This window comes from Camarhynchus parvulus, chromosome 3 (assembly GCF_901933205.1).
Source record: "Camarhynchus parvulus chromosome 3, STF_HiC, whole genome shotgun sequence".
Taxonomy (NCBI): Eukaryota; Metazoa; Chordata; class Aves; order Passeriformes; family Thraupidae; genus Camarhynchus; species Camarhynchus parvulus.
This window is the reverse complement of record NC_044573.1, coordinates 41,551,586-41,577,017: the sequence shown is the minus strand read 5'-3', so window position 1 is coordinate 41,577,017 and position 25,432 is coordinate 41,551,586. Positions and strand designations below refer to the sequence as shown.

Genomic DNA, 25,432 nt, shown 5'->3' with positions numbered 1-25,432 from the left:
GTGTATTAACAAAGCAAATCAGTTAAGATAAAATTAACTAAAAAGAAAATATTTTTTTAAATTGCATAACTTTTCAAAATGTGTTCTTTGATAATAGATTCAGGGCTGTTAGGCTTTGTATGTGGATTGTGGTCCCCTATGACTGAACCCAAATGCAGATGACATAAACTTGAGATGGTTCATCTGGCAGGACTGAAGTATGAGGCACCTGTCAGTGCCAGTGCTTTGTCTTTTTCATTCAAATAAGCTCCTTTGGCTTTGATTTTATGCAAAAAGCTAAATACTAAAATTTAGTGCAGCATCACTATATTGTTACTATATTGTTACTATATTATTAATATAATAGCCTTCTATATAGCCTTCATTATACATATGATGCTAAATCATCAGATTACTGTCTCTTCATCAAGAAAAACAAACTAAACCAAACCAGGAAATGCACACACAAACAAGCAAATACAGAAAAATCTGGAAGAAAATTCAAGATGACATCCACATTTCCCAACATTCACGACTGGTGACATTCAAATTATTTGAGAAACTGAAAGTTCCTCTTCACAGCTTGTTCCTAAAGTATTTAAAACGATGCAGCATGAGCAGTTCTGTTTTGTTGATTGAACCCTATCTATATGCAGCTACACTTCCTCAGAGAATTAGTCGGTTTCCTTTGGCTGTCCAAGCCCTGTAAGAGCTCTATCTTCAGGAGAGAGAGACACAATTCAACATTCAAATCTCATTTTCTACACAGAAATAATTTGTACTGATACCAGTTAGAAACTTAACCAGTTCTTGACTGTCCCATAAATATCCCAAGGAGTTTTTTGTATGGTTCTAACGCAAATAAAGTCTGTTAACCAATGTACCTGCTATGACAAACACTTGCCTTTCGGTGGACTAGAGCTTTTGTTTAGCTTTTCCACTTCTCTGTCGGCTGCAATACTTGCCAGGACAACTAATGAAAAAAAGACATGAAACATTCATTCAGTTCAGCTGCAAGTAATTCCTGTAACCCATGTAAATACAGGGATAAAGGGGCTCGTTGGATCTCATGTAAGGAGAAATTACGTGAGTGAGGATTACAGGTGCAAACCCCTCTAAATACATTAACTAATAGTCAACATTGAAATTAAATATTGGGTCACAAACATTTTTTGAATCCCTTTAGTACAACATATGCTTCCAGGAAAATTTTATCTGACGATACAATCACATCTGGATGTAATTTTATTTTTATTCTCTAATACTTTCACTATATTCCACAAGGTGCCATTAATGGCACTAACATTTTAAGCTTGCCCAGCACTAGGTGTTTCAGCTCTTGCCAATAAGGTCTTCCAGCAACAAGTTCTCCTAGCATAGATGAGTTTTAATGTGACCTGGGACGTTTCTAGCTTTGTAAAATCTCCTTGTGGGGTTTTGCATCTTCAGAGATTCTACTGAAAGAGGCTCTTCAATCAGAAACATGAGGCAAACTCTTCACTGCCAAACATATCCCCCTGCAGTTATTCAAATTAATGTAATGCTGCTATTTTACTAGTTGTCCTTGAGAAGGTTGTTTACTGGTTGTTTCTAATAAAGTAGTTAGGCAAAACTCATGATTTCTATCACTGAATTTTTAATTAACAATAAAAAACTTACATATGCCTTTAAAAAGGACAAAACCATGTGGGAGGTCATGTTGTTTTGGATGTCATCTTAGAAAGGAAGTGAAACTAAAGAAATGGGAAAATAGAAAAGGGAAGAAAACACATGCAAATTTTAGATTTTCCTATGCGATTTCATATAGTAATACGCTTCCTTTGTCCTTTTGTAAAGTCAGTTATTTTGTTTGGTTGCCTTTTTTTCCATTGGGTTGTTTGTTTTATTAAAGAACTTTCCTCCAACTTGTGCTTTCATATTCTCTAAAATGTGTTTTAATATGTAATTCTCTACAGGAACTGTAGATGGGGATCATAGTCAAGTTCAGAACACATAATCACATTTCAGAACAAACAGTAACTGGAAGGACAGTGCAGTGGAAGTCAGACAGAACTTTCAGAGTGTGTTAGTGTCATGCATTTTTGAATTCCAGCATTTTAAGACTAATGACAAGCACAAAACATGAAAGTTCCTTGGAAAGAGAGACAATGATATGAAAACGATAAGAGTGTCATTTAATTACCTTTAAAATACTGAAGTTACTTGAGAATGGAGCACATCTTCATACAGTGCATTACAGCAAACAAGATTCTAGACAGCCTCAAAGTAACACAAGCAGAAAAATCTATGCCCTGAAATTATCTCAGTGTGACAGGTATTTTTAAAAGTTACAATAGTTATTAAAAAGCTTTCAATAAAAAGTTTAAACACATTTAAGTTTCAAAAGAATATTTTGTACATTTTGGAAAAATATAACATTTACTTTACATAACTGAAACATAAGTTATAGTCTTTGAAGTTTGTAATTATTCATACAATGTCTCATACATTTTCTTTTAATATATCCTTTTCTCTGGATTGTAAATCCAATGCAAAAGTATCATTATTCTGAAGAAAAGCTTGTTTCTGCATTAGTTTCCTGAAAAGTCCATTTGGATTTGCAAGCAGTTCCTCATGTTTCCCACATTCGAGAATTTTACCCTGGCCAAGGACGGCAACGAAATCAGCATTTTGAATAGTAGACAGACGATGAGCAATGATTAGGACTGTCCTCCCTTCCATCAGCCGGTCCAGAGCTTCTTGCACTAGATACTCATTTTCAGCATCCAAAGCACTAGTAACAAATGGGGTGGGGATGGGAGAGACGAGGAGATTTGTTATTGTAAGGCAGGTTGGTTTTGTATGCATGAGGCTTATTTTGCCAAAACTGCAAACCCTCTCTATTTGTGGTGAGGATGAACCACTGGAACTGCAGGAAAGTTTAATGAACGTGCTCAGTACTCCCATCCAAGCTATAGGCAGGACATATTCTCATATGCAAAAGCAAGCATTGAGAAATAACACCAAATTAAGTTGGTGGAAAAAAAATCAGTTACATCACACAATAATCCTATTTCTTTTACACAAGGATCTAAGTTTAAACTGAAGATCCAAAAAAGCCTTAAGCAGATGTTTCAAAATCATGTTACATATTATGAAGGTAACTCCATGAAAAATCACAATGTACCAGCTATCCTTTCTGCTTTGCATAAACAGCTTTTATTATAGGTTTCCTAAACAAGTCACACATTCTAGAAGGCACATTCTTTTTTGTGACTAGAGAGCAATAAGGGCTAGATAATGTATAATGAGAAAGGAAAAGGAAAGGAGAAGAAAAAAGAAAGAAGAGGGAAAGAAGAGGGAACAGTTCCCAAATCTGAGTTTTACAGGTACATATTTTCTAAGTTTCTATTTATTTTTCTTCTTACCTTGTTGCTTCATCTAACAGAAGAATTTTAGGATTCTGAAAAAGAAAGTAAAATTGGTTATAATAACAATTAAACAAGATCTGAATATTTACGTCAATAGAGAATAGGATTCATATAACTTAAAACTCCAAGTAAGAGTACCTACTTCATCAAAAGTGTCATTCAAAGCATTACTTCTAAGAAATCTAAATGCTAAGAAGACAAAACAGAATCAACACTCCTCCATTTTCAAATTTTCCAAACTAAAATAGCAAAATACTGTTCCTGGACAACCATTTGAAAGATACAAACTAAAGGGGGGAGATGATTTTTAAGGCATTCTTGGCAGCACTGTGGTCAAAAGTTCTACATTCTTATGTGGCTCTTTCACAGAGGCTCAGCTACCCTCTGCTTGCAGTCAGTCTGCTAAATAAAACTCTCTTGGTAACTGAAAGTAACAAAGCCCTACCAACAAGCAGTATTTCACTCACAGGTAAAACACATAATACTTAAAAACTAGCATTTAAGAACTTCTCTCCGTTAGAAAAAATTGCCAGCTCTCAAATCCCTTAGAAGAATTCACTATTGAATTACAGAAAATAACCCAAACTTCCTTGATGAAGTTGAGAGTAAAAGCTTCAAACTTTATCAGTTTAAAGGAACAGACAGGAATCCACTACACGCACAGATATCCCAGTATATCAACTACTCATTTATTTTTTTATAACCTTTTTACTTCCACAACATTAAATCTTTAATCTCATGAACCATATAAAATGCATGGCTTGAAATACAACCATCTTTTCAGCATCAGTGGTAAAAGAGAACAGGTATAATGAAATTCCTATTAATCTAGCAGAACTGGGCATGCTAGGATGCTACCGACACCTGTGTGGCTTAACATGAATGTAAACTGTGTTCAGCAAGGATTAAAACTTCCAGCTGAGCATCAGCACCAAACTGCCTCCCTGCAAGGCCCCGTGGCTGTCCCTGAACCAAACTCTCTGTCATTCTGATCCTCAGAAACCCCTCAAATTTGTGCAGCACAGAATCTGCCCTGAAGCTAGACCCATACCAATCTTCAAAGAAAAACATTGTGCCTGAAATATCACCTTGGTCCAAATCCAGGCCACCTCCCCTCAAAGCTAAGACAAGGCATCTGAAGTCCTAGTAAACTGCAACCCAGAAAAATTAACCCATGAATGATAGAGATCTGAACAGAGACACGTCATATATGCATTTAATAGCACCACATTCTTAAAGTCTTACTTCATTCTTGACCTCATCTTATGGAAATAGGCCATTTTACAATGATTTAACATCAGTCTTTGCAAGAACTATCAAAAAACATGGCTAAAATACAGGGAGAAACACTGACATTAAGTAAGTTATCATTAGTTAAGCTACTCAGCCCTTTCAAACTTCATTAACATAAAAGATACAGTTTTTCCCTTTTAAAACATTTTCCTACCTCTACCATTGAAATACCTCCTCCTTGTTAATCCTTCCTGCCTCCCTCCAAGAAGTGGTTAAATAGTTGTTTGGATGCTGGCTTACCTTGAGCAGAGCTCGAGCAATTGCAATGCGTTGCTTCTGTCCACCTGGGGAAAAATAATCAGTAAATTGAAACAGGAAAACAGATGTCAGGTAATTTTAACTGAATGCCTGGGCTGAGCAGAATTAGGTCCATGCACTTTAGTGGAGAATGGAGATGAGGGGTGGATTCTCTTAATACTTATGACAGGCCACAGCTTGGAGAAAAAAGTGGTAACCAAAAATGATGGAATTTTCACATCACTCAATCGCATCAAGATTTTTAAAATAAGCAACATGAAGACATACCTGAAAGCAAAACTCCTTTTTCTCCAACTACAGTGTCAAACCCTTTTGGAAAATCTCTGATAAAACTAGCAGCATTAGCTATTTCAGCAACTTTCTGAATCTCCTCTGGAGTCACAGTAGAAGGATCCTCTGCACCATAGGCAATATTTTCAGCAATAGAACAGGAGAAGAGAATTGGTTCCTGACAAATGCAAACACATAACTGATATGGTAGATCTGTAATTGTGTGCATGTGTTATCTAGTACGGCAGATAACATAAATCCCACTTACAAGACCGCACTTACAATATCCATATAAATAATATGTAAGCTAGAGTTAATTGAATAAAAGACTAATAAAAAACCTCCTCCCCTAACACCAACATGGACAGTGAAAACCAATTAAAAATTAAGTTGCTTTTTTAACTGACAAAACAGAACTCTCAATTCCTAATATTTTAGGAAGAGTTTAGGAAGAGCTATACATTCAAACATCAAAAGTCCTTCCTTTGTATTTTGCCACATATTATCAAATGGAAGGGATGGAGCACCTGTCCTGTGAGGGAAGGCTGAGAGAGATGGGGCTGTTCAGCCTGGAGAAGAAAAGGCTCCAGAGGGACCTGATGGTGGTGTTTCAGGACTTAAAGGGGGGCTCTAAGAAAGACAGAAATAGACTTTTTAGCAGGGCCTGTTGTCATGGGACAAGGGGTGATGGTTTTAAACTAAAGGAAAGTTGATTTACATTAGATATAAGGAAGACTTTTTTACAATGCAGGTGGTGAAACTGGAAGAGGTTTCCCAGAGAGGTGGTGGATGCCCCACTCTCAGAAATATTCTAAGTCAGCCTCATTCAAGCACAGGGCTCTGAGCAACCACATCTAGTTGAAGATGTCCCTCCTCAGTGCAGGGGGATTGGATTAGATGACACTTAAAGGTACCTTCCAACCCAAACTATTCTATGATTTGCAACAATGATGATTCTTTTCTTAATCTCTACACAGATTTTATGGCATTATGTGCATTTAATTTGTATTCAAGCTTGCAACAGAGAACTGTGAGATAGGACAAGTGATGTACAATGGGAAAATGTCTGAAACAAGGTAAGTGAGCTCTGTTTAAAAAGTAGAGTCGTGTTCTTTAAATACCAGTATTGAGCTCCTACTGGTAATTTAAATGGAATAGATTATTTCAAAAAGAAAAATGCTAATGTGCCAACAAGAAAATAATTTTTGCAGAAAAGCTTTTGGTGGCATTATTACATAAAGAAGTTGTTTTGAAATGCAACAAATATTCAGTTACTCTTATGCTTTTAACCAGAACATCAGCCTAACAGTTAATTGCACTGTGAAATATCTGGGGAGACGAGGGAATGAACATTTTAATTGATGAAGTAGCTTATTTTTAAGACACCATTTACTTCCAGAGTCTGGAGGTTGCTAGGGAGGTGGCACTATAAAAGTAAGTAAGTGCTACCTGTGCTGTATTTTCATGCTTTCCTAATGGAGATTATGGTTTCCTGGAAACTACTCAGAGCACAGAAGGTCAGTTTTTTAAATGGCTGTGTAAACTATTATTGTATAACTTTTATCGATACAAAGGTAATTAAGTGTTAAGATTTTTGTTACTTTCTTCAACAAATTGCAGCAAGCATTAGGTTGGTCATACCTACACAATTTACAGCAATTTACCTTCCAGTCTCCACCTGCACACTCTTCTTCTAAACTAACATTTTGGATCTCTGTGATTATGTAAAACCAGACTATAGAATACTGGAACTAACTCTAAATACTTATTTTTATAACAAAGCCTGTGCAACAGCAGTTATGGTGAGATGGAGGGATTTCACTGAGAAGCAAGATTATGTCTTTTTAAAAAGAAGGAAAGTGAGGAAAAGCTAGTTGATCACAAAATTTCATCCACTTGGATTTTTTTTTCTTCCTTACCTGACTTACTGTTCCAATCTTTGTCCTGAACCACAGTGGATTTAACTGACGGATATCAAAGCCATCAACGGTGATAGTACCTTAAGTTAGGAAACAGTGAAGTCAAGTGTGTTTGACACGTACTGAAAGAGTCTGAAGGAACAGCTGAGAATGACAACCCCTGGGGAATCACACACTCTACTGGTGGATGAGAAATGCAAAGCTATGCAGGCACCACCACAAGGTAACCATACACCCCAGAAGGAGACAGGGACCTCAAGCACAGGAACCCCAACTGTTTATAAGGTTTATCTGAGATGCAAAGCATTAATTATTCCAAATGAGAGGGCAACAACAGACAGAACAAGAGGACACAGTCTCAAGCTGTGCCAAGGGAGATACAGGCTAGAATTAAGAAGGAAGTTTTTCACAGAAAGAGTGGTCAAATACTGGAATCATCTACCCAGGGAGGTGGTGGAGTCACCATCCCTCGTTGTGTTTAAAAAAAGACTGGATCTGGCACTTGGTGCCATGATGTAGTTGAGGTGTTAGAACATGGGTTGGACTCGATGATCTTAAAGGTCTCTTCCAACCTAGAAATTCTGTGATTCTGTGATTATACACAAACCATACCTGAGATAGGATCATACAGCCGCAGAAGAAGGGATACAATCGTTGATTTCCCTGTACCACTTGGGCCAACAAGAGCCATAACAGAGCCAGCTGGAATGGAAAGGCTGAAATCTTTGAAAATGGATACTTCTGGACGTGTTGGATATGCAAATTCAACATCTTTGAATTCCAAAGCACCTCTGAATACGTCTTTGTCTAATGTGATTCCCTCTATATAACAAAGAATAAAATACAGAAACATGAACAGAAACAAAAATTAGCTCAGCCCTCCTAGAACTTGCTTTACAGACACTCAATAGAAGTATCTATCTCCACATTCAATCTATGGATGACTGCAAGCCACAATTCAGGACCACAGTGGTTATATTTCAGCCATGAGTGAATCAGTGTGGTATACCAATCATTCCTGAATGCAATTTCAGGTTGCTCACCAGCATGGAACCTGTAGGCTACCTCCAGCAAGAGGGAGAATTTGCATCTTGCTAATACCTAACCACTAACAACAATCACTTCTCATAGCATTATCTGAATTAGTGAACATACTGTAAACAATTAAAGTTTTGTCAGTTAAGAGCAATGAAATAAAAAGGCATTGGTGAAGGCCAAAGTCCCGTTGCCACAGAACACAAAAAGATAAACATTGCAAATCATTTATTGCCCTTTCACAGAGCCACAAAAGTTGCCTGAAGCACCCCCCTCTGAACAAGAGCAGTTCCTGACACTGGAATAAAGCTGCTGATACGTTTGTTGCACTAACAGACAATTTTTAGTTTTATTTTCTCCTTTCAGTGGAAAGAATATTTAATAAATTCAAATACCAATCAGAGGTCTAACTCTTGGGCAACAGCTCATAGAAATGAAAATTTCACTTTGTGAAATTTTCCATCAATGAAAACACCATGAATTAACAATTACCAAAGTTAAATAAAACCAGTTTCTTTCTGGAACACAGCATTTGACTTAAATAAGTATCTTAATATCATTATTAGAAAAAGCTGATAAATAGTTAAGACAAAGAAACAAAATTTCTTCAAGCCCTGTTAGAACCCAGTGACACATATCCATACAAAGCAAATTAATTGGACAAGTGGGGCTGCATTCCCAAAAGATGAAGTTCCCACCAACTTTGTAAAAACTGGCAGTGCTAGAGCAATACCCAAGTCATGTTTGTTTGTGCTGGAGAAGCACAGCTCAAACCCTTAATTCTTTTCAGATGCAGCATACAAGTAACTCCCAACCAGCCATAGCATAGGGGAGCACATGCCAATGTTTGGTTAAATAGTAACTGTGGATAGGAAACAAAGACACCCATCAGTAGCAATCAAGATTTCACTAGTTCTGCTCTTTTTTTCCCAGGTTTCCATTTCTTCTCCAGGCTTTCAGTTTAATGATAGTAGCATTGGAATGGAAAAGGCAAGAGCATACAATTCCAGATTCCTTCCTTGACTTTAACCGATGGACATACACACTGTAATGTTTCCACAATAGCTTGTAAACCTCCTTTTCAGAAAAGAAATGTGTTTGCTAAATCCTGTGTTAGCAGAATAATCCTTATTATTACCACGGCAGCAAGTAATCACTTGTCTTAAGTCTCAGTTGCAGTTACTGCACAGTCTATCCATGGCCTGAAACACTGAATCTACTGCAATACAGGAAGTCTGCTACCACAAGTCCTTCCTCTATATATAATTGTAAAAATATCTGAAAGCTATGTACTTGTCTCTTGTTTGGACACAAGAAAAAAGACATTATTATTTGTTCCCAAGATATCTGCTGTCACCAGCAACAATCGGAGTTCTGCAGAAATAGAATCCTGCCCCCTCAAATAAAGAAGAAATGTGGGTAGTATTACTGCAAGGAGAAAGGTGCAAATCACTCCAAAGCAACATCTGCTGTGGCTGCACATCCATACTATTCCAAGAAGCAAAAGTCCCCCTATCAGCCCTACCCTTTATTTCCTTTTATTCCCCAGTCATGCCTCAGTCCTTGATTCCTATGGCAGAACAACCCAAAAACTCAGTTTAGTATGTGTTGCTGAAAGGCCTCAAATTGCGTGTGTGCAAGTTAGGATTCATATCAACATGTCTTACTATGGGCTGATTTTCACTGGATCAGTATGAAATGTTTAAGCTTGCAATACTCTTCATGAAAACCACCTGGTTCTGAAAGCTTCTCTGATCATTTCTTAGCCATTACAGACGAGCACGGTAAACCATTCAGTGGAAATATGAGATACAGCCATCTCAAAGAACTTCTCCCTCCTCTCCTTTTTCGTCTTTCCATTCTTTTCACTCTAAAGCTGAATCAAGAGGAAGTAGTGATGACATCAACAAGAAATTCCAAAAAGCTAGAAATGACCATGTCCTCGGTCACATAAATTAGAAAGTGATATGATTTAAAATCATATTCTGAATTAAATAAATAAAAATAATTAAATCAAAAGTAATTAATTAAGCTAAACTTTTGGCTTCTAAAATTTTTTAGTGAAGAAATTTTTCATCATCTGTTTTGTACTTAGGTAAAGTCAGAAGGATTATGACTATATTTAGTTTCTTTGAAAATTATGTAAGTCAGTACTACCTTTAAGTGTTACACACGCCCTTCTAAAGTATTTCTGACTTATAAGAAAAATCAACCTTTAAACAGTAACAAACCAAGAACCTACCATTAAATGGAAGTTGGGGCTTCCTTTCAATAAGTTCCCAAAGACGTCCACCAGCACCTAGTCCTTTCATTAGCTCAGAATAAAAGGAACTTAGACCTAAACAAAAAGCAGAACAGTATTATGCATCCGTATGCAATGGAAGACATAGAAGAGATAAAATTAGCATTATACATTTCAGCAGCAGCATTGAAGGATTAGAGTGTAGAGGATTTCTATTCCAACAAAAGGTTAAACGTGTTAAATCCTATCTAGACTCACTTGAGAGCTGCCAAAAACTCTTATTCACCATTCTTTATATCTGTAAAACAAATCATTCTGAAGAAAAGAAAATGTTAATACACTTCAGCTTATGTATGCCCTTTGTCATTCACCTGTCAGGAAGAACAGCATCCAACTTTAGGAAAATGGCTTTGCATTCAACCAGCTATATTCCCAGATCATTCAGTAGAACAGAGCATTCTGAAGCTCTTCTTTGTCAGTAGGTTTACACTAATACAGGGGAGCCTGGCTGAGTCAGCCACAGCAGAGAGAGGGCACAAAACTTAAGGCTGAAGTGATGCTTGAGAAGGTGTGTGGAGAGTGGACAATGGAAAGAAATGTGTCTCCCATGCCAGAATACTTCAAACAGTACTGGAGAAAGCAAAAGCTAAGAACAAGGCCTGCACATAGTACTGGGTCCCAGTTCTCAGCAGATGTGTGAATCATCTTGAAAGTAGCTTGGTTGAAGGGCTTTCCAGCTGACATAAACACAGAAACTAATACAGGACTAAAAATGGAATAGTACATAGATATAAGATGTCAAATTTCTTAAATTTTTGTGTGCCTTTCAAAAGAAAGACACCGATTTCATGATCTTTGAGTTCCTGGAAAGTGCTTAAGAGTTATTTCAGGAAGGCAGAAAAATGAAGGTGCATATAAAAATATGTATATCTAAATATATATATATATATATATATATATATATATATAAAAATAATGGATTTACTTTTGGTTTTATAATGGTTTACTTTTGCAGAGCAAGAAGCCCAGCTCAAGGTCACAAGTCTGTAAGTGTAGGCAGGGTGTTTCACCATGCTGCTGCTGAGGACTATCTGAAAGTTTGCAACACTAGCCATGGCAAGAAGCTGTCTGCTTGGAAAAAAGAGCCAAAGAATCACATCCTAGAGCAGAGCATGGCAGGGGAAGGCATAAGCCTCACAGAGCAACTTTGAACTCAAACACCGAGGTTTGCAAATCCACAACCACTCATAAACAAAACATTATATAATATGGACAGCAAACACAAATTAGAAAACATTTTTATTTTTCATAGCCCATGTTCTGTGTTTGGAAGAAAGCACAGCAAACTTACAACAAAGAGGGGCAAAGCCACAGATTATGCAGTGAACTTCACAGTTGCTGCATTGACTCCTATGTGTATTGATGACATACACAGAGCAGACTTAGGCCTTGGAAGATTTATATGCCTTGTAGGCATCTAGGAAGGCAGGCCTCTTGTGGCAAGACACTGCTTGAGAGTCCCCATGACTACATTCTACAATAATCTGACCTAGAATTTAAAAGTATGTTTTTATAGGAAATGAAAGTTAATTCAATGATATTTTTAGCAGTGCTTCTAATCTTCATTTATTTAATATTAGCTTGCCCCATGTTCTCAAAGCGTCAGGTATCTCTCCATTGACCAAACTCCAATGATTTAAGCAAAGAAGAAAGGGGCCTGGAATGGGTGCCACTGGAATTTTGATATACAAAGAAGCAGGTTTGTTAAATTTTGCCCTCAAATGCATCTTTGTGCTTGCTGTGATATCCCACCTAGTCTTAAAAAAGAAAAAGCTGCATTGCCCTCCTAGTCTATCAGAATGAACAGGCTCATTTTAAAGAAGAATGCTTCCAGTAAATTGTAGAGCTTCTGAGCAACTTATCTTCATTTTTGCCTGTATGCAGCCATGAAGACAGCTCTGACAAAAAGATGAACAGCTTGTTGCTGGGCCAGTAGATTACAGAGTGTGGGCTTCCAGGAGGAGTCAGTGAGTAAGGAAAACCAGAATGTTAGCACTGAGTGCAGTATTCTGCTGGCACTTTGTTTACTCTACCAGTTGAGGACACTCTATACTGAATTACAGCTAAATGTTACATGCCTTTCTAAATAGAGTATGCTTAACATAGACCCAAATATTTTATTGCTTTACACAATACAGCAAGTATCTTAATTTAGACCTTAAGAAAATTAAAGTAATATATACTGTCACATGCACACATTGAAAAAAAAGACCTTTATTTTGGGGGAAAAGAAGGCTTATATTAAGTTACAGATTATTATTTTCATTAACTCTTCAGAAAAAAAAATCATTTCTTGAGAAGTTCATTTGCAAGACTTTTTAAGAAAGTCAGATTTTTTAAGAGCTTCTTCCCTCCCGCCCCTGTTATGACTGTAATGCTTTGAAGTGAAGAAAATCTAACTTCCCATTCCATACCTCCAATGCTTATGCCAACCCAGAAAGCATACATTAGGAAAGAGGAGAGTTCACCAACTGTCATGTAGGCACTGCCCATTAGTAATCCTCCTTTGTATAACACTGAGAGGACAATTAAGTTCCCAGAAAGGCCAGTCTAAGGAAAAAGGAAAAGGCAGATTTTGTCACATACATCTTAAATTTCATCTTCTAAAATGTTGTTTCAGAACTTTCCTTGTAATGAAAAGAACTCTCACACTATAGGCATCTAGACTTTTGGAGGACTGGGGTAAATTCAACAATTCTAATGTAAAGTCAGCCAACAGCCAGCCAGACATCATGGCACTGTGCTATCCAACAAGTGTTCAAAAAGCAAGCAACTCTTTTTGGCTTTTTTTTCCCCACAGTGGAAAGGAACACTAAACATTATTCTCGAGTATCATTACCAAGGAAGAATTGATAGTCTGCAGTTATGTTCCAGTTTTAGAATTCAATTAGACAAACAGTTATGGAAAAATCCAAGCCTCCCTCCCCTAGCTGTGCACTCCCCACCTTCCTATGATTGATGCTCCTCTCACAGAGGAGCCAAACCTCTAAATGCTAAGGGTAGGGGAAGGTTTTCACTGGTTTAATTCCTTGAATAGAAGGTGTGGCCTCAGATAAGTAGTCCCCTGCTATGGGGTGTGGTGCAGAAATTGAGGCTTATAGTGACTTTATCATACTGTTTTATCTTGAGATGCAGTTTCACAGCAATTTAGGCTTATTTAAGTCCAGTCTTCCCACAGTTTTATAAACGTTCAATTTATTCTCAATCATTTACTTGCAGATTTTTAAGTATCATTGGGAGTTTTAAAATAATTGACATTTTGCATAACGTGGTTGGCTTACTTTCATTAAATATACTTACTGCTCCAAAGAAGCCTGCCCGAGCTAGTGCCTCTTTTTTAGCCAGCTGTAGCACATAATCAACTTTATTTGTATACTTCTCCATTTCAGCCATTTCTTGTCCAAAAGCTCGAACTGTTCTGATGTTTCCAATACGCTCTTCAGCTAACTGCATTGAAGCAAAGCACAAAACAGATCCACAGAGACACACAATTTGAAATGCTCATATTACAGAACATCTGAAAGTTAAACCAATATCACTTCACTAATCTACATATCTTTGGATAGCACTGGAAAATTTCTCATGCCTTCCTCTCCCCACCCCAAACCCCATTTTTTAAATTTTATTAAGTTAAAAGCAAACTGCATGCCCAGGCACTTTAAAAAAAAAAACCTCAAGATTGTCTTAAGTGCTAGCAGAGACAGAAAAATATAAAAGTAGGGTTAAAAAATTTGGTGTGAACAACACCCATAGGGAAGTTACTATTCACAATATGTAATAACAATGTGGGAAGGGAAAAAATAAAGAATATCTGTTCCATACTAAGTCTGCAAAAAAGCCTGCAGTTATTTCCTAAAGCAATTCCACTCATTTGATCAAAGCAATGCTGGGAATTAATTTAGCCCAACTATGAATGTCTAATTTCAACTTAGTATTTTAACTTCTAAACAGCAAAGTATTAATTCTAAAATACCTCAATTGTAACCAATTACACTAAGTTGTTAATGGACATTGTAATGGTCTTAGAAAAAACGAGTTCCCCTTTTGTAAGTAAAAGTATGATACAAAAAAAGAATTCTCCTTCTTTCATCTCCCATTCAACCTGAAAATTCGAATGGAACACAACAATTGCTTGTTCATATGAAGTCCCACACCTGGTTTACAAAGGCACAAGCTTCCCACCAACACAGTCTGAGGAAGACAAACAGAAGAGGGCTAATCTTCCTCCTACACAGTTCTACAAAGGACATCCCAAGTTCATAACAGCTGACAACTGTGACTATTTTAACTACAGCTTTCCTAATTATATTTCTATGCTTTATAATAATGTTTCCCCATGCTAAGCCTTTGAGGAAAATGTTTAAGAAACAGGCCCCATAAACATTTAAGAGCTGACAGTAAGGTCAAGCATCAGGGATGCATTTCAGAGACAGACTTGCTAGCAAAGGAAGCATTCATCTAGTATGCTCCAGACAGCTTCAAGCTCAAAACCATAATCCAAGTGGTGTCCAAATCCAGGTACCAACTTCCACAGGACTTCATAGGCTGATTTTTAAATTTTTTTTTGCTCTCACAAAGCTAAAGCCTAAGCTCCTTATAATTTCTTACATTTCCAAATTCTCAAGGCCTAGTATCTCTGTGTTATATTGCTACGGACAAAGGAAGCATGGTTGTTTTTGTAATTTGTGAATAAGTGTTACTGACATTTACCTGTCATACTACTCAAGTGCTAAACTACAGTGTCAGAACTAACAGTACAATTGTCTTCAGAAGATCTGTAACTTTAGAGATATTAACTTAAATACATTAGAGCAACTTTAACTGGAAAGGTTACCTGTGTTGCTTCTGCAAGAGAATCTTGAGTAACTTTAGTAAGCTTTCGCAAGTATCTGCCATAAATCACAGCCAGGACAGCCAAGGGTGGCACAACGCCCAGAACAAATGCAGCAAGGCTAGGGGAAACAAAAAACTAGAAGAAAAAGGTATTGTCAGAGTTTAGCATTCAGATTAAAAATAATCCCTGGCATACTGAAGTGCAACTTTGCTTGCTACTTTTCTAAAACTAGTAGGGATATAGTGCTGCCATGCTTTCATTTATCATGTTTTAATTCTTTTTCCAGGCAAAATATCCATTCTTTCACAGCATTTGGGAAGTTAGAACAAAGGACTATAAACAAAGCCATTTGGATTTAATTTCTAGCTTTCTCACTGGTTCTCTGTGTGGACTTAGTCAAGCACTTTAACCTGCCAGTAAACAGGCCTACCAGGAAATCCCTTGGGGATGCTGAAAGACATAAGCTATTACACAGTTTCTAAAGTGCTTTCACAACTATTAAATAGATGGTGTAATACAGAAGCTCAGAGTAGAGAAATATCATACAGTACTTCTGGGTAACTGAGGAACAGACATGGAGTCACCACTACTCCCTAGCACCCATGAATGGGTGGAACAGGGTATTTAATTTATTGCTGCAAAACTTATCACTTGTAATGATCATTGCTTCTAATGAACCTAAAGAGGTTCTCTTCATAAGATTTACTGACTTTAGATCGAATGTGTTTTAATTTCAGCTTGCTTTCTCTATTGAAAACAGAAATCTCCAGAAATATTCAAAAGCAACATAATTGATAGACTTTATAATTATTTAATAATAATATCATCTTCTTTTCCTTGGCAAGCTTTTATAGTCCTCCTCTTACAACCATCTCATGGCAGTATTTTGGAGTAGGATGCATTATATAAAGTTATCTCATTTTATCTATGGTAAGATAAAGCCTTAGAGTCCCTTTGTAAGAGAGCACAGAAAGCCATTCTTATCAGCAATTCTTATCAGTGACAAAATATTAAAGCTTTAAAGTTTCATAGTGGAAAGTCTTACCAGTTTATAATAATGACAATATTGGATGCTTATTTTTATGAGGAGACTATTTGCTGTCTGTTTTTAACTCCAAGTATAGAGCAGGAATTACCACACCAATGCATAAGCATAAAAAATTAAGGCCACAAAAAAAAAATCCCTCAAGAGAAGTCAGATGTTCATGTAATCCAACTGACCACCAAGGAATATTGACTGATGCCCTGCACTGAAGCCTCCATTAACAAGGCTCCTACATAAACGTATTCTTTACTGACAGACTAAAGCAGAAAGACTAATACTTGTAAAAATCCTTGGCATTAATTAGATATGCAGTGCTGCCTTTGCTTAACCAGAATCAACCAACTTAAATTATTTTCTATCAGGCCCTTCACACCATATTTTACCTGCAACCATGGGAATGTTATCACTGATTTTAGTATCTTCAGTAAGAATGGAATTCAACAATTTGCCTATTACATTTCGCTTCATAACTTTGGCTAGAAACAGTAGCTAATATCAATCTATCATCCTCCAAATTTTGCTTATGAGTAAACATCAAGTGGCTGGCTACTGGCACATCACCTACTGCAATAATCTCTGCATCTGTTGTAGATAACCAGTGAAATACAGCTGTACCCAAAAGCACACAATTGTTACTGGTCTGACTCACATTCACCTAATAGAACTGAAATAAATATGAAACCACAAGTAGTGTCAAGCAAGTAAGAGACCACCATACCATCATTCCAACCCCCACAGATGCTTGTGCTCCTGCCCTGAGCCCATCGGAAAGGTTTTCAGTCACTGAGCGGCCCAAAAGGGCTGTATCTGAAGATAAGCGGTTTATCAGCTCTCCTGTTCTGGTCTTGTCAAAGAAAGCCGTTTCTTGCTTCACAATAGAGGAGAACATGGTTGCTCTCAAACGCTTCACAATTCTTTGTCCTGCCAAAAGCATAAGCCAGTCAAGCATGACACAAGAGACTTTACATAGACACCAACAATATAAAAATCACAGGATTGCACAGCACTGAACAAGGCACATTACAGGGCATAGAGTCTGGTAAGATGTGTAAGATAAGATCTTTAAGATGTCACCTAACAGCAAATAAAAATGAGCAATCATTCCAGCATACTTTTCTTTGCACTATTAGTTTACCTTTGCCCTGGTTAAAAAAAGGTACCAATTCTAAAATCATCTCTTGGCCATGGCCAGGAATTTGTTTAAGATCATTAGATATCCTGACTGCAAAAAAACAAGGTGACTTTCAGTACCACTTCTGCTTCTGTTTTTACCTGCAGTCTGCATGAGGTAGACACGTGTAGCATTAGCAGCAGCACCACATAAAAAGATTCCACTCAGCAAGGCACACAGGCTGGTCAGGCTGTCAGTGAAATCCTCACTGGGATTTGTATAAATAATGTCAATAACTTTCCCCATAAAGAAAGGAGCTGACATGGTAATGACACTGGAAACTGCCAGAAAGCCAACAGCAGCTGCAAATCAACAAGAAAATGGAAAGTTATTCTGAACTTACAAGATCGTTAATAGTACAAATGAAATGATTTTTCACTTGAAACTTCTATTAAGCTTGCAAGTGCCAATTGAAATAATCAGCAGTCTTTTACACCCAGTGAAAGGGGTATTTTAAGCTACTGTATAAATTAACTTAGGCAAGGCACATTTTAAGACTCTGAAAAGCCTCTGTATACAGACAAAAAATATACTGTGCTGAAAGTCCTGAAGTTTAGATCCATTCTACTGAGCTTCTTGTATCACTTCTATGATGAAGACAGCAGCCAGACTCCCTATTGCACACTGTTGTAAGCAGTATCTCTAACATTTGACACAGGTGGCTTGATGCCTCTTACCACCTTCCCACATACATGCAAAGCTTTGTTTCAGTTTGTTCTTGAGGTGTAAATAGAGCCGTGTATTTATAAGGAAGAATTCAGAGTACAAAAAATGCATAGCTGCAGCCTGTGCTTCTTAGTCAAGATTTATTTGCAATCTTTCCCTTGTATTACAGTTCAGCCAGCAAGTGTGTGAAAGATACAGGATTTGGATCTGTACTTGAAGCTATAGAAACTATAAGAAACCAGAGGAGGAATGAAAAACTTTCTGGTGCAAATTTACTGATCTATGCCATAGGCATATCTCATAAGAATATTACTTATTGGCTAAAAATGAATGACCTTATTAACAGCCTGGCAGCACTGGTGATTCAAGCTGTGAAGCAGCAGGGGAAAATCCAATAAAACCCAGGTTATTTCCTGTCAGGAAAAGCTGGTTGGTCTCCAAGGCAGCTGGAGATGGACAAAAGCATTGATTATAAGCACAGTACTGCATGCCAGCTCAGTCTCCATGAGTCCAGACAATTTCTCAGTTATGGATGGAACAGTACATATGAGCTGCAGATATAACTATTCACAGAAGGAAGAGGATTGTATAGCTAAACCCCTCATATGTTTCTGTCTAGTGGCTTGAATTTATCTTCAGTTCTTCTTCATTCAAACTAGCACGGGTTTCACTGTAATTACTTCCAACAGCCTGAAGTGTTGAATGAAAAGCAAATACTACTATCTAAAGCAAACTGAAAACTACTGAACTAAGCAACATACATGTCTTTATTAATTTAATCACAAATCACATGTACAATAAGGTTCCCTAACTGAAACTCTCACGTCGATTATGCCAGCAGACCAAGTAGAAAATAGCACAGTTGCAAAGTGGCTGCTCTTTTTTGTTTCTTTTAAAATGTTGACTAGTTGAAAAAATAGGAACCAGCAAACACTCATTGCATGGCCTCCTTCAAAGGAGCTGTCATGGTGATAACTGGCTGAAGGGAGGAGTTCAATGTGTTCAGCAACCAGATATGAAGACAAGCCAGTGACACTGAAGGTTGTTACTGATAGAAAAAAAGGTCAGAGTAAACTCTATAGTATTAGTTTTACATGGCTTATTCTCTTACCCAGAAAATGACATCAAACAAAGACCCACAACACACCCTTTTATTTTTTAAAGTAATTTTTTGGTAGGCTCTGAGATGATAGTAAAGAAAATGTGAGGCAGATCAGTGGAACTTATAAAACCAGGACTTCAAAGTGGCAACAGGAGCAATGACAAAGAAAGCTGGCTGCAGCAGCAGCTGAGCAACCCTCTTGGAAACGTTAGGCAAACATTTTGCTTGTCTACTTGCACAGAAATCCAGATTGCTGAACAAAGTGATGCCTTTATCACTATTAAGATCAACACACTCTCTGTTAAGGCCGACAGGACTTGCTTCTTGACAGCAAACCCGCGACTTACTAAGAGGATGAGGTTGCCAACTGATAAACCACGATATTTATAAGCAATAACTAGGCAGAGCTATCAGAAACCTCTCTTCAGAACGTAGACTGACTCCAAAGAATCATAAATTAATTTTTACACACAAAAACAACACCAATAGAGTGAATGTTTCTAATTTTGCTGGTTTTTACCAGAGCACCCTTCTCACCTACTATAGTATATGGAAGTGTATGAAGACAAAATACTTGCAAACCTGTTTGCTGAGGGGTTGTTTTGAAGACAAATACATAAGGATTTTACCACAGATGAATTAAGATCATCCAAACCAATCAGGGATGAAAGATAGAAAAATGAGGTATTGATGAGATCTGGCAGGGCACAGTAATCCAGCAACAGGTCACAGTAGCTAGATTTTACTATTCCATAAACTATGAGTATTACTTCCTCAAATCTTTTAGGTATTGTACTGGTTTCATTTAAATATGGAGGGCTGCTAGATCAGACACAAGCTTTGGATTTGTGAGGAATATCTTTCTACCAGTAACAACGAACATCTGTCCTTTACCAGTTATCTGTGCAGTTTTACTTCATATGTGGGGAATTTTTAAGCTGAACACCGACTGGCCTTCCACAAGGGCATTTGGAGTGCTGAATAAAACCTACCACATTATAATGTGCATTCAGGAAGATTGGGCTCTTCAACTGTTCTTTTACGGGAGAAAGATGCACTGGTAAATTTTAATTTGTCGGTCAAATAAAGTTCATTTCCTTTTGGTGGATCCTGAACCACAATATTTTTGGGCATCAACCCTGCAAAGGTATCAACCCTGCAAAGAGTCAGCTCTGCAAATACAAGATAAAAATCTTCCTCCAGAGTACATTGTGAGCACTTAATGATGTTCTGTATTGTTCTAGGTTAGGTATGAGTGGTGTGTTTTTCTGTATTAAAGTAAATTCATACATGACATCTGCACTGCATCTGTTATTATGCAAGAACTTTTTAGAACCATACTCCTTACATTGTCAAGAACAACGGTGTTACTGTCCTCAGGAAAAAAAAATACAGTTTTCAAAATGCTATAAAGTAACAGAATAACTCTAGGTTTAGAGGAGAAAGTATGGCTTCTTTTTTTATCGTGCATTTATTTAACAGTAAAGCATTTAACTTGTTCACATTTACCCTGTATAGAAGACAGTCTTTATGTCAGACCAATCTAGCTATTACTCCTTCCATATCCACAGTTCACACAAATAAAGCAGCAACAACATTCCCCAAGGAAATTAAGGTCTAAGCACCTAACTGATCACAGTGATAAGCAGCTACTGTTTCTGCAATATCTTACTTAAGTAGCTTCGCTAACAGTTCACGCCCAGTTTAAAAGAAACAACCAATTACACAGAAAAACAAACTTTCTGTGGTAAAGCTGCAAGGCTGCTCGGACCTTTTGAGAATTTCATACCAAACATTGACAAAATCAGAAGAAAAACTAGGGGGAGAAACAACAAAAAGCACCTAGCCTATATTTTATTGGTGCACTGCACATGTGAAAGCACTCAGCAAGTTACCTCTACATATATATCCACATAAGAATCACGATTTTAAAACCACAAGAATTGCCTTCCAAAAAAATCAAAGGGCATCACCTGGTGTAATTTTAAAGTAAAATAAAACCCGATTATGAATAAAGCAGTGCTCTCCTAACTTAATTGAAATTTTAATCTGTAGGAAAGCAGCTATTACAAACTTGCCAAAAATTACCAAATAAAATATCGGAGATAACATTTCTTGAATGCCTCTAAAGAAGACCTGTGTAGAAAACAAACCTTCTTACTCAGTGCACATAAAGTTTGATAGAGGGAAAGCGCACACTTTGCTATGGGATTAAAAATCTCAGAGTTCCTTGTGCTTACTTTACAATTCAATACAACTATTGTTTCCTTCGAGTGTGGTTTGGATAAAGTGCAACAGACAGATTCTCACGGGGAGAAACAAGGAGGCAGGAAGATATAAAAGGGATCATGTTGAAAAGGCATTTTTGTGGTCTCTCACATACACAGCAGGATTTAATAATTCCAACAATGGCCCTGTCCTCTTCCCCAGGAACTGAACTGAACCAAAGATGCAGGTTTACCTTACCTGACTACATCAGATCGGCCAAGGAATTCCTACAACTACTTCACTCCTTTGTTAAACCTGGGAGGTATTATGGGATTTACAAATTCCTAATCGCTACACAAAACTATGGTCACTAACAGAGTGAATTCCCACCATAGTATTTGGGCTTCTTTTTACCACTTTAATTGCAAACAACAAAATTTAACACACATGTCCCATTTAAAATACATTCATACCTCTATCCCACTATAGAAGTAATTGGAATGGAACATATTACACTGATTTTTTTTTTGGACATTATGACATTTGATACATTTATTTTCATTCCTAGGAGCCTCCAGAAGGTCAGAAGCTCCTGCTGCAAGAGGTGCTGTGTGCCAGCGCATGGGAAGTCTGGGCCAGAGCACACTGCTTCTTCCTGAGCCATTGGATGGTGAAGAGGCCCTGCACAGAGCAAGATGGGACCTTCTCCTCCGCTGCCAATCACAAGGGGAGCGGGTCACCTTCACCTCTGGACCTGCACCTCATCAGCTGACACCACTTCCCCTGCTCACCAAGATGGGTGAAGCTAGGCTTGCTCAACTTCCTCACAAATCCTCCTCTGCTCCCAATCTCTTCCACCGCCCTCACGGCAACCACTTCAGCTTCTGTGACTGTGAATTTCAACTCACAACTGCAAGGAGCAGGCAGAGCATCATGACTCCTGCCATGTGGGATGCCAGGAAAGGCACACAGCACTCCACACTGGTACTGCTACACTCCTAGGCTACCAGCCACCCATTCTATACAATACAGAAAGCCTGGAAGAACTTGGCCTTCCTGCAGAACTGAACAGCACCTATAGAGATCTCAACACCTCTGAAGAGATCTCACAGCATTTGCGTAACAGTTATATGGACTTGAAGAGGAAATTAAATGTTTTACCCTTGGTTCATTGCTTCATATAGTGAAACGTTTTTTTTGAATGGAGCAAATCCAGACATATTAGGTTTTTAAGGACTAGTTTCTCTGTACAAAGCTGCAACAGGAACAAAATGCAACTATTTTAACAGATTTTAGATACAATGGGTACCTGCAATTGCCCTACAACCACCTACAATGCATTTTACCCATATTTGTTATCCCTGCACTCTATAATGACCAAAATAATTTTCCCTGTTAGCTTTTCCATCTCCCCACCTAATTACAACTTAACTACAAAATTTCCCTTAAGCAGGGTGTCAGTAAAGAAGAATGCTGCATAAATTCACTCTTCTCCCAGAATGAAGACCAACCGAACGCTGAAAAGCAGTTATTACATTTCCATATTTTTTCTATCGTCATGACTTGATATGATCAAGTTGTTGTGTTAGGGTTTTTTTAAACTTTAATTCAGGCCATTTTGTTATCTTAAAAGACAAAACTGCACGTAGCTGGTTCTTAGCAACTGTGATAGCTGATTACTTAGATAAAACCATCAGCAGACTGCACAGACTAAGGATACTTTTCTCTATTTCAAAACATAATTACAAACAAGCATGCCGTAACCCTGCCAGTGATAAACAAGCTGGCAGCGAGTGCCCGGTAACGTGAACTAAATTAAATTTTCAGTTATTCGGAAGCCTAGGGTCCTAAAAGCCAGCCTTAAAATAACTGTTTTATTTACTTGATTAAATTTAAATGGGAAAACCACAGTCTTTTAAAACTTCATTGTAAAACCAGCAGGTAGTCCAAAATCTATAAACATTCATTTGGATCCAAATTATGTTGGCTATATAGTACCAACATGTAATGAAACTCTGTAAATATCCAGTGTGAATAAAATCTTGTGCAAAGTATTTTGTATTCCACAAACCACTTCTTCATGTGTCTAACTACCTCACCTCTCCTCTCAAACACCATTTACTCATTCCATGGGAGCTACCTATATTTTTACAGAGGACGACAGGCCTCTCACTCGTGGGACAGTGCACATGCTGTCTGCCAACAAAGATACCTTAAAAAACCCAAAGCACATAATAATTTGACATTGTTTTCTTACCAACAGCTATTATCATATTAACCCATGAGAAGGAATGTCAAGAAAAGTTCGTTTACACTATGTTGAAAATATCAGTGTTAAGGGTGTAATTTATACAGCCACAGTGTTTTGGTTTCACCGCACAGGCACTAGACATTTTACAAAAACATCAAAACACCTTACAAAAGTTTTAAGCAAAAAATTCTTGAGGGAGAGAATTCAAATTTATTTAAAAAAAATAAACGCATCAGGTTCCCCTTTTTACTTAATTTCATGTAGTCTTGGGCCCAAATTTATCGCAGGGAGATTGTGAAGCCAGCGCTGAACATGCGCAGAGGCATTAAACAAACGGAACCGAGTTCTGTTAACTTTCAAAACTTTTGCCTTCCCTTCAAAAGCCAACAGATTAAGAGACGGCAAAGTGAGAAGAGGGGAGAGAATGTATGTTTTCAGCTTTTCACACGTATGGAAGGCTCGCTCCAAGACCCCGCGCTGTGCTGGGATGCCGCCAGCAGGGCCGGTTCACCAGGGAAGCACGACCTTCTCCTTCGCCCCGGCGGCGTCCTCGCCGGGGGCGCACTCCGGCCGCGCACCCCGGCCCCGGCAGCCCCTCCGGGCGGGGCGCCCGCCGCCCCCTCCCGCTCGGGCAAAGCCCCGGGGCGGCCCCGATACCTGTCAGTCTCCGGCGCTCGGGGTGCGCCAGGGCCAGCAGCCTCCGAGCCTCGAAGCGCGGCGGAGCGCCCGCAGCCCCCGCGGCGGCTCCGCGCCCGCCGCGCTGCTCAGGGAGCGCGGGGCGCCGCCCGCCGCCGCCGCGGCGAGGAGGCGGCGGCGGTAGGACGGAGAGCCCGGCGGCAGCGGCGGCAGCAGCAGCGGCGGCGGCGTGGGGTGCGCCCGCACCTGCCGGGCTGGCGCGGCGGAGCGCGGAGCCCGGCGGCCGCGGCGGCCGCCCGAGCCCAGGGGGCGGCGCCGCCCGGCGCAGCAGCGGCAGCAGCCAGGGCAGGCGCGGCGCGTAGCCCGCCATGCGGCCGGCGCGGCACCCGAGCTGCTGCTGCGGTCGCAGGTCCCCCGCCGCGCGGGTCTGCGGCGGGAGGAGGAGGAGGAGGCGCCTCCGAGCCGCCGCCGCCGCCCATGGGCCGGCGGCCGGGAACCCGCGGCCGCGCGGGCCCGGGCCCGCCTGCGGCGCGCTGATAAGGCTGCGGTGGCGGCCTCCTCCCGGCCGCCCCGGCCAGCGCCCTCTGCCGCCGCCCGGCCCGGGAAGCGACGGGAGCGGGCCCGGGCCTGCCGAAATGGCGCCCGAGAAGACAGAGGGGACCTCGCTAATGCGTGTGAATATCTCAAAGACAGGTGCCAAGAGGATGGTGCCAGACTTTTTTTCAGTGGTGCCCTATGAGACAGCAAGGAGCAGTGTCTGTAACTGAAAGCATAAGTTGTTCCATCTCAGTGTGAGGAAGAACTTTATGTTGAGGGTGGCAGAGCACTAGAACAGGCTGTCCGATGAGGTCGTGGATTTTCGCTGTCTGGAGACATTAAAAACCTACCTGGACGTGTTCTTGTGTCACCTGCTCACGGTGACCCTGCCTTGCCATGGCGTTGGACTCAAAAATCTCCAGCGGTCCCTTCTAACCCTAACAAGTCTATGATTATTTGAGTCTGCCCTGCTCAGTGATGGCAGAGACTCATCTGGGAGGGGATGGGAGGTCAGAC

General features: G+C 39.2%; 1 protein-coding gene across 1 annotated transcript; it reads right to left on the bottom strand.

Annotated features, from left to right (window-relative positions):
* Positions 1-1,601: 1,601 nt before the first annotated feature.
* On the bottom strand, positions 1,602-24,843 carry ABCB10 (ATP binding cassette subfamily B member 10). Its single transcript, XM_030946293.1, is given in 16 exon segments — positions 1,602-2,752; positions 3,387-3,421; positions 4,923-4,966; positions 5,208-5,388; positions 7,130-7,209; positions 7,742-7,951; positions 10,407-10,502; positions 12,881-13,016; positions 13,767-13,913; positions 15,301-15,435; positions 17,064-17,266; positions 17,618-17,818; positions 24,401-24,484; positions 24,487-24,604; positions 24,607-24,689; positions 24,692-24,843. Coding segments are annotated over 16 exon segments (2,103 nt in total). The 5' UTR covers positions 24,750-24,843; the 3' UTR covers positions 1,602-2,460.
* Positions 24,844-25,432: the final 589 nt, after the last annotated feature.